At 30.4% G+C, this 15,862-nt stretch overlaps 3 protein-coding genes across 3 annotated transcripts; 2 read left to right on the plus strand and 1 right to left on the minus strand.

Annotated features, from left to right (window-relative positions):
* Positions 1 to 341: 341 nt before the first annotated feature.
* Positions 342 to 3,633, minus strand: OCT59_013304 (uncharacterized protein; the record flags this gene model as incomplete). Its single annotated transcript, XM_066140721.1, has 15 exons — positions 342 to 634; positions 717 to 838; positions 917 to 955; positions 1,056 to 1,077; positions 1,151 to 1,281; positions 1,353 to 1,623; positions 1,691 to 1,855; positions 1,931 to 2,125; positions 2,202 to 2,456; positions 2,546 to 2,606; positions 2,686 to 2,735; positions 2,804 to 2,919; positions 2,996 to 3,228; positions 3,318 to 3,509; positions 3,568 to 3,633. 15 exons carry the CDS (start codon positions 3,631 to 3,633, stop codon positions 342 to 344), a joined length of 2,211 nt encoding a protein of 736 aa, XP_066001575.1.
* Positions 3,634 to 7,721: 4,088 nt separating this feature from the next.
* On the plus strand, positions 7,722 to 8,282 carry OCT59_013305 (uncharacterized protein; the record flags this gene model as incomplete). Its single annotated transcript, XM_066140722.1, has 4 exons — positions 7,722 to 7,724; positions 7,779 to 7,909; positions 7,975 to 8,041; positions 8,124 to 8,282. 4 exons carry the CDS (start codon positions 7,722 to 7,724, stop codon positions 8,280 to 8,282), a joined length of 360 nt encoding a protein of 119 aa, XP_066001576.1.
* A 5,499-nt stretch (positions 8,283 to 13,781) lies between these two features.
* On the plus strand, positions 13,782 to 15,828 carry OCT59_013306 (uncharacterized protein; the record flags this gene model as incomplete). Its single annotated transcript, XM_066140723.1, has 4 exons — positions 13,782 to 14,373; positions 14,461 to 15,192; positions 15,280 to 15,409; positions 15,483 to 15,828. 4 exons carry the CDS (start codon positions 13,782 to 13,784, stop codon positions 15,826 to 15,828), a joined length of 1,800 nt encoding a protein of 599 aa, XP_066001577.1.
* Positions 15,829 to 15,862: the final 34 nt, after the last annotated feature.

Here is a 15,862-nt window from a genome sequence, read left to right on the forward strand (position 1 = left end):
TAAATCAAAACGTACGTACGTATGAATGAAATAAGAGACCAAACGCACGTAAATACAAATAATAAGGCGCAGCCGCAGTAACTATTCTACACGTGTCACGTAACCATATGCTGCGCCACTGCATCTATATTTCATATTTACTTTATTCATCTTACGTTATATTTATATTTATCTTTTATAGACTAACAAAATTGTTTGATTTATTGTAAAAGTACTTGCAAAATATAAACTTTATTTAAAATAAAAGTAATGCATTTATTTGTATACTTCTAACTTCAGTTGCAGATATTATTATTATAGTTAAGCTAACATATTTTTATTAAAAAATATTTAAGATTGACCTAAATAAACGATTCATTTTCTTTCTTTCTTTGAGAATTTGCTATTTCTAATGCTTCAGCTTCAGCCTCTTTTTTCCTAACCTCAGCTGCACGCTCACATAATGCCATTTTTCTTTCTTCAATTTCTAATTGAGATATTTCATTCATAGTTGATATTTCTTCACTTTTTTCTTGTTTACTTTTCTTCAATGATTTGTTTCTATTAACAGAAGATCTTTTTAATGATGATTTTGTAGGCAACTCATCATTTGTTAAATCAATAACAGATTCTTTACTTTTTTGATTATGAGATGCTATGTATAATATAATAAAAAATTAGAATTTTACACAAATAAAATTTAATAATTAAAAATAATTTTTATATAATATGTTTACCTTTACGTGTTATTGACTCTTGTGTTCTTTTAATTTCACTTCTGTCCCGATGAGTGTAAGGAACTCCTGATTTATTACAGATGTCTATTGTTTTGTAGCATCGTTCATCAAATCGTTTTCCTCTTTATATATAGAATAAAATTTTATATCAGTTTAATAATTTTATATAACAATGCTAAATTACTAATAAAATAGTATACCTTAATATGGCTGATAATAATGACAATTGTTTTCCTTCTCTATTTACCATAGAGTGAGCTGCTTCAGCATAATTTGTATTTGATCCGCTTTTAAGCCAAATTTCAAATAAATTGATTTAATGATGCTAATACATATGACTGTTGATAATAATCTACCCATTCTATAAAAATAATTTTTTATTAGAAAAATTTTAAACATATAATTAACATCAGATAAATATAAATATATTTTACCTTTTATTCCATTATCATTTGTATCCCTAATTTGTTGTAAAAGATCATAAACGGCTTCTTTACTAGGTGCACTAGGAATTTGCTTTATTAAATTCTTGGTATTTACATTAAATGCTTTATTATGCAAATTTCTAAAAAATTAAAATAAAAAATTAAAATTAAATATTTAAAAAGAAATAAATAAATGAAATTATATAAATACCGTTGAAAGTGTATAATACATGATTTGAAAATAAAGGTTAAATGAGTTTCCCAGTTTCTTTTACAATCCAAATCATATAAGGCTAAACCCAACCCCTTAGCTTGCGCTGCGTCTAAATCTGCTAAAATGCACCCAACACCTTCTTTATGAATATGCTTAAATTTAATACATTGTCCACTTATTTCACAAATTGTTTGAAATAGGGATGAAAATAATCTATGGTAACCCTCAGCTGTAAAGACATTTGTAAATACTCTACAAAATGACAATACTTTAAAAATAAAATTAATATATATTTTCTAATATTTTTAAAAAAAAATAAAATTAAAAAAACTTACTCAAATGATAATTAGAATCATATGTGTTAATTTCGAACTCATTTATTTCCCCTTTTACCCGTTTAAAGCTAACATCTATTTGGAACCATTCAAGTGTAATCAACTTTTTTGCTTGTTCAGGAAGCATACATATAATGATTACTTGTCCATTATTTGTGAAAAGATCTAAAATAAAATAGATTAAATTATTAATATTAATATACTACTTATATATAGATCAATAAAATTTAAAAAACTTACCAATTTTGTGAACATAATCAATCAAGTCAGAATCTTTATTTGACACATAATGATAGACACCCATCACTCCCTGTCCAAATGGATGTAAGATTTTGTATGCCTTCCCTACTAAGTAACGCAACTTGTCAATATTATTTAAGGAAACATGTATTTCTGCTAAAATTTCTTTATTAAAATATGCTTTGATCAAATTTCCTATTAATTTAATTAAATTTAGTTAATATTTTACTATTATTAATTGTTCATTAATATTTAATATATATTTATTTACCTGATAATATAGATCTTGAAGTTGTAGTATCATCTTGATTAATAGCTTGCTCAATTAAGATTTGCAAATTATTTTTAATTCCAGAAGGTGTTCGTTCTGGTGGAGGAGGGGGGTGATTATGGACTCCAATACAAATAAGTGCAACAAAAGGACATTTAGTAATGTCATGAGGGATAATTTTAATAAACTGCACAGAGCATGACCTTTCAATTATTTCACCACGAACAACAGCTCCATTATCTGTATGTGGCATATCTTAATTTTGATAAAATTAAAAATTAATGTTTTTAAACTAAATAAACACCATTAATCAAATATTAATTAAGAATTTTTTAATATATTACCACATTTTTTACGCTTACAACTCCTTGGAATTATCATACTGCATTGTGATAATTCTTGTATCTGAAATAATTTGATGTTTTTTAGCTTAAAAATAAAAATTTAAAAATAAAAAAAATGTAAGAAATCAAGAAATACTTACAGATGCAGTACCAGAAAATAATTGTTGAAGTAATGAAATGTTGGTTTCTTCTGGCTTAATATTAATAAATCGATGCCATTTTTCATTTTGTTTATATTTGTCACATCCAATGAAATACTTTGTTGTTTCAGTCTGCTGATAATTGGCAATTTTTCCAAGACGAGCTTTTCCATCACAAGATACATTATTATCTTTCTAAAAGGACAAGAAGATTCTTTTGCAGCTAAAAATAATCTAATTATAATTTTAAATATTCAGCAGATGATCTAATTCTAAAGTAGCATAATTAAAAATTAAAAATATAACTTACGAATATGTTTTTGCTTCCTTAGAATTATTATTTTGTTGTTTAGTGTAATTTTGAAATGTTTCAGAGTCAAAATCCACACTACAATGCTCTTGATTAATAATTTCAGGATTAGAAAACTGGCAATATTTAATTCCTTGACATTTTCTTGTATCTTTTTTAACAGAAATTCCTCCAAAAAATGGACCTTCCTTAATATTTGCAGAGCCACCAGCACCATTGGTTGAATATTGGATCTTTATTATAATAAAAAGGATAAAATTATAATTAAAAAATATTTACTACTATTATCAAATCAAATTTAACATAAACCATATTTACTAACATCTGAAAATGCATCCATATGGTTCTTCCAACCAGTTATATTATATATTGTTGCCACTCCATTTGGAGAAGTTTCCGGATATTCTACAGGAGTAGTTGTGTGTATTACCTTTCGAACTTGTAATTTCTGAGTGAAGAAAGCAAATACTTCTTCATTTTCCTCGCTTTCACTTTCATTATTATTAACTTTGCTCTATTTAAATACTATTTGTTAGACGTCAGTTAAGAAAATTAAATTACAACTAATTTACCTTATCTTGATCAAAATCTTCTGCAGCAAATTCTTCTATATCTGAAAAATTGTCGATAGAAGACATTATTAATTATAAAAGATAGAAAATAATTTTAAAATAACAAAAAAATAAAATTATTAATTAAAAAAATTTAATTACATGACGTGTCAAATTTATGAAATTACTGTGAAGGTTTAGAGCGAAGAATATTATTAAATATCTAATCTATTAATCATGTCATGATGTCAAGTGGAAATTCTTTTAACCGTGTTGTAATTGTATTGTATTGTAATACAAATACATATGGTTAGTATACGTACGTACAAAAAGTATGTTTGTCATGTCGTACAATCACAAAATCAATGTATAGTGCACATCACTATACACTACTTACATAGGTCTCTATACATAACATCTTTTCTATATAATCAGTTTGTACGTTAATATCATAGTACGTTAACGGTTAAGGACACCTCTTTACCAAATATGTAAAAATGATCGAATGTTTTCCAGGTACTCTAAAATCAGCTATATTGACCATGTTTATTTCATAATTTTCATTACTAGATAACCATCACCGGGAAAAACAAATGGTTTGTCTTCATTGGCTGTGAAGAAGATCCGGATTTCCCAGGTGAAGACATAAGTTCTGTAAATGAATATTTGAAAGAAAATGGAAATATGGGATCAGATACTTTGGATTTTGAGGAACATTCAATGACCATTGAAGGATCGATATCTGATGGGTAATTATATTATGATAAATTATTCAATCAAAATAAATACATAATACATACTGTACATCGATAGGAATAATGCACAACTCAACATTTGTATCCGCTCTCGGGGTAGAATTTTTTCTTGATAGGTTTTTGTATTTTCAAAAATGTATTTATTTCATTGATTTTCGGTACATCAGTTTTCGGTATATTTTTCTTAGTTTTTTTTACTTCCCAAAATTTCAGAGATACAGTACATGTAGATTTACGATTTCACCAAATTAGCGATCCTGCAAAGTCATATTACATCCCTTATTTAATTATTGATATAGTTGTTTTAGATAATTTATTTAATTTATCTTTCGTTCTTATAAATTTTTATTTTTTTTTATTTTTATTTTTTTTACTAGTTTTTTTTTATTTCTATTTTGAAATTTTATTTATATTTTATATTTGATTATACAAAATTTGAATAAATTTAATCCTTCTGTACTAGAAATTTGGAAGAAATTTTATTTCATCGGTCTCTCGTTGATCGGTGTGATATTTTGTTTTATACGAAATAATTTTTCAATAAAGCTATTACGAGGCCATTGATTGATTATTGCTATAATATTGTTTTATTCATTTCGCTGAAAGGGTATATTCTTTATTTTATATTATTTACCGTATATAAAATAAAATAAAGGCTTAACCGATCAACAATTCATAAATCCACATGACCAAGTATCGTCATTCTCCATTTTAAGACAGAAGAAAAAAATTGTGTTCAGAGAGTACTCATAAAAATTCAATTTTTCGTTCTATCTTAAATATTTAATTTTTATTAAATTTGCAATTATTAATTTATAACTTTAATAGTATCAAATTTCAAAATAATAATAATTATTTATCTATTCAATTTACATTATTTCTTTGCACGTTCATGATAGAGATAAACTTAACAAACACAATTGCTTAATTTGGTTTAATAAAGTACAACACCTAAAAGTTCATCATCAATTCTCATCAGAGATAAATTAGGTAATTTTAGAGTCATAAACTTTACTATGAAAATCTATCAAAAAGAAATTTTGCAAGAATTATTTAAGGATAATAAAATTTTTTCGTTATATAACTTCTAACAGGTAACTACTACTCGATTTATAAAATAATATTCAAGAAATTTATTATGATAATTTTTTATTTTGATAATATTAGAACTTTACAAATAGAGTGATTATTATGAGATGTTCCGATTGAATGATATTTGATTGTTATCGTTGTAGGGACCAACCCGCACCTTTACGTGCATAATTTGTTAATTCACTGCCACCGGTTGGTATGCAAAAAGAATATTTTATTTATTAGAGGTAAAATGTATTTTTCACAAGTTCAAAAGTCGAAATAAAAATGAAAAATTCAAGAAAGAAAAGAATTTCTAAGTTATGTTATTCAAAATACTTCCAAAGCCTATTCAAATGAAAACCAAGAGTTCTAGAATGACCTATAAAATTCCGGTAAAATTTTAAATAAAATTTCCAAAATTATAAAATTGAATTTTCTAATTGATCTAAGCTTACGTCGATGATTTATATACTGTAGTGCAATTTCCTAAATTGTCCCCGACACAAAAATTCATCTTACCATTTCGGACCGCAGTTAAAACACACTACGCCTCAAAATTAAATAAAGTCGTCCCTTACATCATCAGATTTTCATAGACTAATATTTTTATTAGACATAGCAATAACACATGATTTATATAATAAAGTGGAGTAAAAAAATATGGTGTAAATAAATATTTTGTAGGAAAAGTTAAATAATCTTATAAAGTGGATTAAAATAGCATAAAAATGAAATTTATAGAAAGTTAGATAAAACTTATTTATGATGCTATTAATTAAAACTGTCAAAACGATCACTTTTATTGGATATAGTCATATAGGGCTATATCGGTCCTGTGACCGATATAGCTACTCCCCCATCAAATAACTATTTATTATAAATTATGGGATTCAGTAATCAGCAAAATTGTATCTGTTATTATTTTATTATTTTGTAAATTTTTGTGGTCCATAGTTTTTTGAACGTGATTGTTATAATTTATTTTTTAGCTGTGATAAGATTTCCAAGAGCCTTTTTATAATAGAAAGAAGATTAATAAATAAGTTGACATCGGATCTTAGAGTATACAAAGAATGTAACGTGCTATTTATACTCTTTTTTTGGAAAAACAGATCGTAGTTTTATAATATTCTTTTGAATCATGAGTCAATAAATTACGTAATGTTAAAATGACAAGCTATTAAAACTAGTTCTCATCAGGAATTTAATATTCAATATTTTCTATAAAGTACAGAAGCAAAAGTAATAATTTATTTCTTTTGGAAAAAATGAAATATGCAATTAATATTCTTTCTTGTATTTGGGTTTTTTTCGTAAATACAATACTATTTAGTTTGTTCTTGTTTTGTTTTGTTGAAAGTTTACTTTCATTAGTTTACAATTAGGATTTAGGACACGTAATAAGAAGTAAAATTTGTATTAGCGTTGATTTAAATAATCGATAACAAGAGGTTAATATTACCTTATTAGTTATTCTTTTACTGCATTTAAAAATTTCATTTTATTTTTTTTATTTATTTTTCACTTTATCAATAATGCACGATTTTTGAATAAAGAATTGGGAACAAAGAAAAAAAACTTCTTTTTTTCCTCCTTTCATGGTAATGCAGGCCGACATTACGATGCGTTCTGGCTAGCATTGCCGATCACGTGCACTAGAATCGACGGTCAAAATTTCTTACTCGAATACGAGTTTGATACGAATGTGAGCCTAAGTTTTGTGCTGAATATTCGTTGAATATTTTATATGGACTGAGCAGAGTCTTTGGCGATTTTTTATTGATTTCTACCTTTAATAAAGAAGCTTCCTGGATAATTCACAAATTTTCTTGCTAATTTCTTTTCGGGATAGAATTTATTTCATCGGTATTAGCATTTCACCGACAGACTGTTTCACTGATACAAATATTTATACTCATTCATTCGGGTTATCTCGAGTATACCGCTTATTGATATTATCAATAATTATTTTAGTTTCATATTTTCAGCTAGAAACTTTTCCAAATCAGGACTGGCGTCGTCGCTTTGCTCGACGTAATACAAATTGAATAAATAGTGATAATCAAACCCATTCATAGGGTAATTTATATCCTCCCTCTATTTATTTATACTACATACTAGTCAATGATCAGAGAGATCCCAGGTTCTTGTGAGATTCCTTATCATTTTTTAAATTATTAATTTATATAGCCTTGTTTTTTATAAATACGAGTGATAAAAAATACGAGTAATACTGTATTTCTTATATTGCATTCATTACAGAACATATTGAGAATTCACGTAAATTTCCCATTTTCAATATCTTACACACAATACTAATTCTATGTTCCCATAATTAAACTAACTATGGTGATTCCATCAATTCCGTCATCAGCTATTAGTAATATTACCAAAAAAATTTAGATTAACAGGATAACAATTAAGATTGACAATACCGAATCAAAGATTAAATTACATTATGGAAAACGTTTTCTTGGAAATACATTAATTACACCGTTACCTGTAACTGTCAATCGTGGTGAAACTGGATTTATGTAAGCATTATGTCTGACATTTATCATTTTGAAGTTGTTTGTTTATATTGAACATTTCATTATAGAAAGTTCGGGTCGGTAATTAAGAAAGCTTTTGGGATGATCATTACGAAGTTGACAACAAGCATGAGGGTAACTTACATTACTTTTTGTTGTGGGTTGGAAGTTTCCGGGTCATCTAATGTCGGCTAAATTACTATGCTTATTTTTTTAGGAATCTATCATTGGAAAAAACAAATGGTTTGTTTTTATTGGCTGTAAAACAGATCCAGATTTTCCAAATGAAAGATCTATAAATGAATATTTAGACCCTATAAGAAATCTGTGTACGGAAAGGATACGTTTTGTATACATTTTATGTACGTTTCTATAGATTCTGTATACAAATTCCGTATATTTAATAAGCAATTCATTTTTGAACATTTTTTTTAAAAACTAATGTATATGAAAAAAATTAGTCATGCGGAATGTATACAGAATTTTTAAACTTAATATTTTTAGGATAATTTTAGCACGTCTGAAATGTGTGTCAGGTTGACGGCGCAGTGTGGCCAGCGATTTTTTCCAAAAAAATTAAATTGCAATTTTTTTTTAAAAATAAAACCTTTAAATTACTATACTAAATGTATTTTCGTCCGCTCTGCAAATTTACTTAGAGTAGAGGTGTGCTCCGGTAAAATCCATTCAATCCGTCATCCGATCCGATCAAAAAACGGATCATCCGGATTAAGAATGAACGGATTGCGGATAATCCGGATGGATCTGTTGGATAACATCGGATTGATCAGATGTTACATGGATGACTGGATTGACCGGATTGATCAGATAATCTGGTCAAATTCATAACTTTTTTTTTTTTTAAACATAAATGTTTTTTTTTAAAAAAAAACACCTTTTTTTCTTTAGGACGGACTTGGACTTGGACTTCGGAACGACTTGGACGGCTTGAATTTCGAAAAGTAAGTGTAAATTTCTTTTTCTTTTGTCTTGAGAACGTCACTAAACGTTCCTTTACTTCATTTCTTTAGGGACGCCTGCCTGGAACTCAATTTCGGCTTGAGCTATAAAGGTAAGTTGGGGAGGGTAATTTTGATTTTTTGTTTGTCTTTGGGAACGTCATTAACGTTCCTTTTGCTTCTTTTCTTTAGGTGACGCCCTTCCTAACCTGGATTTTGGCTTGGGCTATTAAAGTAAGTTGGGGAGGTTATTTTTGAGTTTTTTTTTGTCTTTGGAAACGTAATTAATGTTCCTTTTGCTTCTTTTCTTTAGGTGACGCCCTTCCTGGATCTGGATTTTGGCTTGGGCTATTAAAGTAAGTTGGGGAGGGTGTTTTGCTTATTTTTTTTTTAGGAACGTCATTAACGTTCCTTTTGCTTCTTTTCTTTAGGTGACGCCCTTCCTGGACCTGGATTTTGGCTTGGGCTATTAAAGTAAGTTGGGGAGGGTGTTTTATCTTTTTTTTTGTCTTTAGGAACGTCATTAACGTTCCTTTTGCTTCTTTCCTTTAGGTGACGCCCTTCCTAACCTGGATTTCGGCTTGGGCTATTAAAGTAAGTTGGGGAGATTATTTTTGAGTTTTTTTTTGTCTTTGGGAACGTAATTAACGTTCCTTTTGCTTCTTTTCTTTAGGTGACGTCCTTCCTGGATCTGGATTTCGGCTTGGGCTATTAAAGTAAGTTAGGGAAGTTAATTTTTGTTTTTTTTTTGTCTTTAGGAACGTCATTAACGTTCCTTTTGCTTCTTTTCTTTAGGTGACGCCATTCCTAACCTGGATTTCGGCTTGGGCTATTAAAGTAAGTTGGGGATGGTGTTTTATCTTTTTTTTTTGTCTTTAGGAACGTCATTAACGTTCCTTTTGCTTCTTTCCTTTAGGTGACGCTAAAGCTCCGAACGGGTCGGTTTGGTCCGGATTATAGACGGTTCGGATTAGAGCTGAAATCCGTAAGAACCGAACCGAAAAACCGGCAGTTCGGTTCGGCTTAATCCAATTTTTATAAAAATGCGAAAAATCGAATAGCCGGCCATCTAGTGATCGTATAAAGTCAAGCCATATATCATTGGATTCGTCTCGACGAGACGCGTCGAATGGTGGTAAGATCATGTCTCTAGCATCGATAGATCACACATTAACCCACGCTAAATGATTTATCAATAATTGGAATTAGTAAGCTATCTATCGGCGCTAGAGACATGATCTTAGCACCATTCGACGCGTCTCAGTGAGACGAATCCAATGAATATAAATTTGTTCGTGTACAATCACTAGATGGAGAATAATATCAAGTTTCGCATTTTTTTAAAATTTTTGAGCGTTAAAAATTAAAAATTCCGATACATGATTTATTCGTCTTCCAATGGTCGTACAAATATGAATTAGGACTCATTAGATTCGTCGTGATGTGACGAGTCGAATGGTGGTAAGATCACGTCTCTAGCATCGATAGATAGCTTGCTAATGCCATTTTTTATAAATTATTTAGCGTGAATTAACTTACGATCTATTGATGCTAGAGACATTATCTCACCACCATTCGACTCGTCTCATCGAGACGAATCTAATAAGTCCTAATTCATATTTGTACGACCATTGGACGACGAATAAATTCATGTATCGGAATTTTTAATTTTTAACGCTCGAAAATTTTAAAAAAATGCGAAACTTGATATTATTCGCCATCCAGTGGTCGTACACGGACAAATGTATATTCATTAGATTCGTCTCACTGAGACGCGTCGAATGGTGCTAAGATCATGTCTCTAGCACTGATAGATAGCTTGCTAATTCCAATTATTAATAAATCATTTAGCGTGGGTTAACGTGTGATCTATCGATGCTAGAGACATGATCTTACCACCATTCGACGTGTCTAGTCGAGAGGAATCCAATGATATATGGCTTGACTTTATACGATCACTAGATGGCCAGCTATTCGATTTTTCGCATTTTTATAAAAAATCGGATTAAACCGAACCGAACCGCCAGTTTTTCGGTTCTAATACCAGAACCGAACTGAACCGATTTTTGAGCCAGTTTCGGATCGGTTCCCCGGTTTAGCCCGAACCGTTCGGAGCTTTAGGTGACGCCCTTCCTAACCTGGATTTCGGCTTGGGCTATTAAAGTAAGTTGGTGAGATTATTTTTGAGTTTTTTTTTGTCTTTGGGAACGTAATTAACGTTCCTTTTGCTTCTTTTCTTTAGGTGACGCCCTTCCTGGACCTGGATTTTGGCTTGGGCTATTAAAGTAAGTTAGGGAAGTTAATTTTTGTTTTTTTTTTGTCTTTAAGAACGTCATTAACGTTCCTTTTGCTTCTTTTCTTTAGGTGACGCCATTCCTAACCTGGATTTCAGCTTGGGCTATTAAAGTAAGTTGGGGAGGGTGTTTTATCTTTTTTTTTTGTCTTTAGGAACGTCATTAACGTTCCTTTTGCTTCTTTTCTTTAGGAGACGCCCTCCCGGATTTGGATTTCATAAAGGTAAATTGGGGAGATTATTTTTGAGTTTTTTTTGTCTTTGGAAACGTAATTAACGTTCCTTTTGCTTCTTTTCTTTAGGTGACGCCCTTCCTGGACCTGGATTTCGGCTTGGGCTATTAAAGTAAGTTGGGGAAGGGTTTTTTATCTTTTTTTTTTGTCTTTAGGAACGTAACTAACGTTCCTTTTGCTTCTTTCTTTAGGAGGACGCCTCTTGGACCTGGATTTCAGCATGGGTTATAAAGGTAAGTTGGGGGAAAGGTATTTTTGTTTTTTTTGTTTTTAGGAACGTAATTAACGTTCCTTTTGCTTCTTCTTTTAGGGAGACACCTTCTTGGACCTCTAAATCTTAAACTTTTTATAAATATTGTGTCAACTAATTTGTTAAAAATCATTTGTAATAACGTAAAAATAAATACTATGTTTATTATTATAAAATTTCTAATTGTTAATTAATATTAATAAAAAGTATTAAGTAGAAAAAACTGAATTCGGATTCACCAGATTCACCAGATTGACCGGATTATTCAGATATCTGGTCAACTATCCGGTCAAATTGGTGAGCAAGTATTGACCGGATATCTGATGATCCATCCGGTCAATCCGATGAATCATCCAGATCAATCCGAATCTGGTCAAATTTCGGATGGATGACCGGATATCCGGATTGACCGGATTCGAAGCATACCTCTAATTTAGAGAATATACAGGTGGTTTAGAAGGCCATTTTTGAGTTATTTAACAAAAACTGTTTTTTCGACAAATCCAATTTTGGAAATGATTGGCAAAGACGATAAAATCAGTTGTTATATACTAAAGTCAAAATCTACTTCCAAAACCTCCTTCCATTTATAAGTGAATTTTGTAAAACAGATGAAAATATATCTAATATGTAAATTTGAAAATATTACATTAAAAGAAAATCTTTAACTTATTTTTTTTTGAAATTACTGCGCCACACTGCGCTGTCAACCTGACACACATTTCAGATGTGCATAATGCTGCACGTCTGAAATGTGTGTCAGGTTAGCGGCGCAGCTGCAGCGCCACAGCCACAATCACGTGATATATCCAATCAGAAAACTTATGATCGTTGTGTCGCACTGATAAACATATCTACATATCGCGCTAGATTTTTTCAATTTTTTCTCACACTCTCCTTTTCAAATATAATAAACACAATAAAGGTCGAAATTTTTTTACTTTTATTATATGAAAGCTTAATAAAGCTACCTCTCAACATTTGTAAAAACCTTTTTATTTTGGCTAAGTAGTCTAATGATCTGATTTATCACAAAGCTTAAAGTTACACAGCTTACAGCGTGATTTGTGAAACAGCAATGGACACCATAGGAAATACTTCACAAAATATCTCACAGGTTAGTTAATTTTGCATGTTTTTTTGTATTATCGAAGCTTTTAGAGTATATCCTATAATATAATCACATGGAATATATTTAAAAAAACCGAGATTTTGAGCAAAACAAGTATTTCAATTATAATAATTATATTAGTTATATATTTATAATATAGTGTATATCTATTTAACTTAATATAACGAAAATATATCATTTATTTAATATAGTTTAAGCTTGTATTTTAATTTTTAATTTTTTTATCATATTTCATTGATTTTAAATATACTTTTTTTTAAATATCAGATTCTTCATTGTTTTTTTTTTCATGTAGCATATATTTTATTGATTTCATTATTTTTAAATGCTATTCATTAAATATCATTGAATTTTCATTGTTTTTTGTCGTGTATTAAATTTTAAAATATAGTTCTTTTTATCGTCTACAAGTATCATTTATTTATCTTTTCAGTATTGTTATTAATTAAATTTGTAGTTCTTTTCTTGAAATTCTCTTCCCAATGTTTTAAAATCGATACTTTCCCAGCACTACACATATTCGATTATAAACTTTAACGAACTACTATCGTATCAAACTGCTGAGGACTTTGTGATACCACAATTTGAACTAGACGTATTTGTAGATGTCAATGATAAAGAGAAGGCATCCGAATGGTTTGTGGCGTCTCAATCCTGGTCAAAAACAACGATGCTGGAAACCAAGCATTATGAAATCAAGGGAAATATGTTCTTTTTCGCGAGACTAGACATTGTATACATAGCGACACAGTGAAGAAAAAGCAAGGAAGTCGAGAAGTTAAACGCCAAAACTCGCTTTGATTACGAAATACCAGTTGCAAAGCAACAATTCATCTTTGGTTAGAGAGTTGGCGCGTTGAATTTAGTCATCCTCTAGAGGTTAATATAAAGTTTACGTACAATCATGTAATTAATTCGGCAGAATCGTTAAGCTTTCGTCATGTCAATGAAAAAGTCCGCGAGAAGTTCTTGCAACTTTTCAAAGATGGATATTCGCCTGCATCGGCGATGTATGTCTATGAAGATGAGTTGTACCTTAGTTCTACGGATGAACAGGATCTATTAGTTCTACTTGCGGATCAGGCAAATAATCCTGACTACGATTATATTGCCAAGTTATTTCAAAAATATCGAGAAACTTCACTTGGTGATCGTAATGGTAGTTTAATGTTTAGACGTCTTGTAGATGTTGTAAACGAATATAACAGCTCAGATCGTGAAAAGGCAATCCTTCAAGAATACGATTCACGTACGGGAAAGGCACTTATTCTATGTGTGGTAACTGGATTAATGAGTCGCGTGCACGAAAAAATCCCACAATCTGGTGAAATATATTATGTAGATGCTTCAGCATCATTCAAACCTTTAAATACGTCGATTACACTTCTTTGTACCAGTTGTGCGGTCGGAGCACTCCCTCTTGGATTGTTCATAACCTCGGATAAGCTCGAAATCACGCTAGAAAAGGCACTTAACCTACTAAAATCGATTCTTCCACAACATGCCTTCTTTGGACGTGGACCGCTACTTGGTCCAAAGGTTATTCTAACTGACGATTCAAGTGCTGAACGCAATACACTAGAATTATGTTGGCCAGAAGGTAAAGAATTCAAATTGAAATTTTTTTTTAAATTTGTATATATTTAATTTAACTAAATTATCAATTTATTCAACTGAAATATATAAGGGATCCGTCTTCTGTGCTTATTCCACGTTTTACAGGCATTTTGGAGATGGCTCCATAATTCGAAACATCACATTAATAAAGAAGACCGGGTGACCATTATGGCAAAGATGAAAGAAATACTTTATGCACAAACTGGCTCAGACATGTATACTCATTACGACGAATTCAAACAACAATTTTATCATCATTATCATCAACTACGCAAACATTTCGAGCTCCTATGGGAACGTCATTGTTTTTGGGCTCTCTCTTTCCGTTCTGAACTACATATGCGCGAAAACAACACAAACAACTATATTGAGAGAAGCTTCGGCATACTTAAAGATGTAGTGTTTGCAAGAACACAAGCGTACAACTGTGTGCAGGTTTTCCAGTTTGTTACAACGACTATGGAGAGATTCTATGCACTTCGATTGCTTAGTTTGGCACACAGATACACGGGACATTTGCGAATAGCAAAACGTTTTTTATGTCTTGGCTGGGACACCGTGAATATGGATACTATTCAAAAGAGTAATGTGGAACATGAATTCTATGTAAAAAGTGTAAATAATGCTAATCTTTTCTACACTGTGAATAGTGAAATCGGTACTTGTACATGTCCAATTGGCGCGTCTGGTGCTCCTTGCAAACATCAGGGTGCAGTTTCAGTTAAATTTCATATATCAACATTCAATTTTCTGCCGTCTTTAACTTCCAGTGATCGTATGCTTTATGCTTATATTGCACTGGGTAACGTATAATTTTTCTCCTTTAAAAAATTATATATATTTTTCGCAGTATTTCCTATTCTCATCTTGTTATGTATTTCTTTACTAGGTTATACCGCAAAAGATAATTCTTTTTACGCGTCATTACACGCAGAATTTACTCCACAAGATCAAGAAAGTCTACAAGTAACAATGAAAAAATCAGGTAGCAACGCATCTAACGCGTCTGTTGAATTTAGGTTTGTAAATTTTTTTCTTGATAATTTGCCATTATATTGTGAAAATCCTAAATTTCAAGCACTTTTACCCTAGAGATTCAATTGAAGAAGTTGATAATACTTCCACATTTATTGATTTCTTAGAAGAAATCAAAGAAGACTACCAAAACGGTGACGTACAATTACGTACTGCATTAAATAAACTTGCAGAACGTTATAAAGCGGCAAAGATGAAATCTGTACCTAGGCTTGTCTCCTTTCTATATGACATGAACCGTGATTTAGATCTAACAATTAAGATTAAAAGTGGTCCTATGATTCGTGTACAAGTTGAATCTGTCAAACGACGCAAGACAGAAGGTTCAGGGCGTAAGCGAAAACTACCAGCATCTATTATTAAAGATAAGGAAAATTTGGACTTTCAAGCTATTCCTAGTTGAAAAACAAAGCAAGCTGGCAAAAAGGAGCATAATC

The sequence above is a fragment of the Rhizophagus irregularis genome, chromosome 20, assembly GCF_026210795.1.
Source record: "Rhizophagus irregularis chromosome 20, complete sequence".
Taxonomy (NCBI): Eukaryota; Fungi; Glomeromycota; class Glomeromycetes; order Glomerales; family Glomeraceae; genus Rhizophagus; species Rhizophagus irregularis.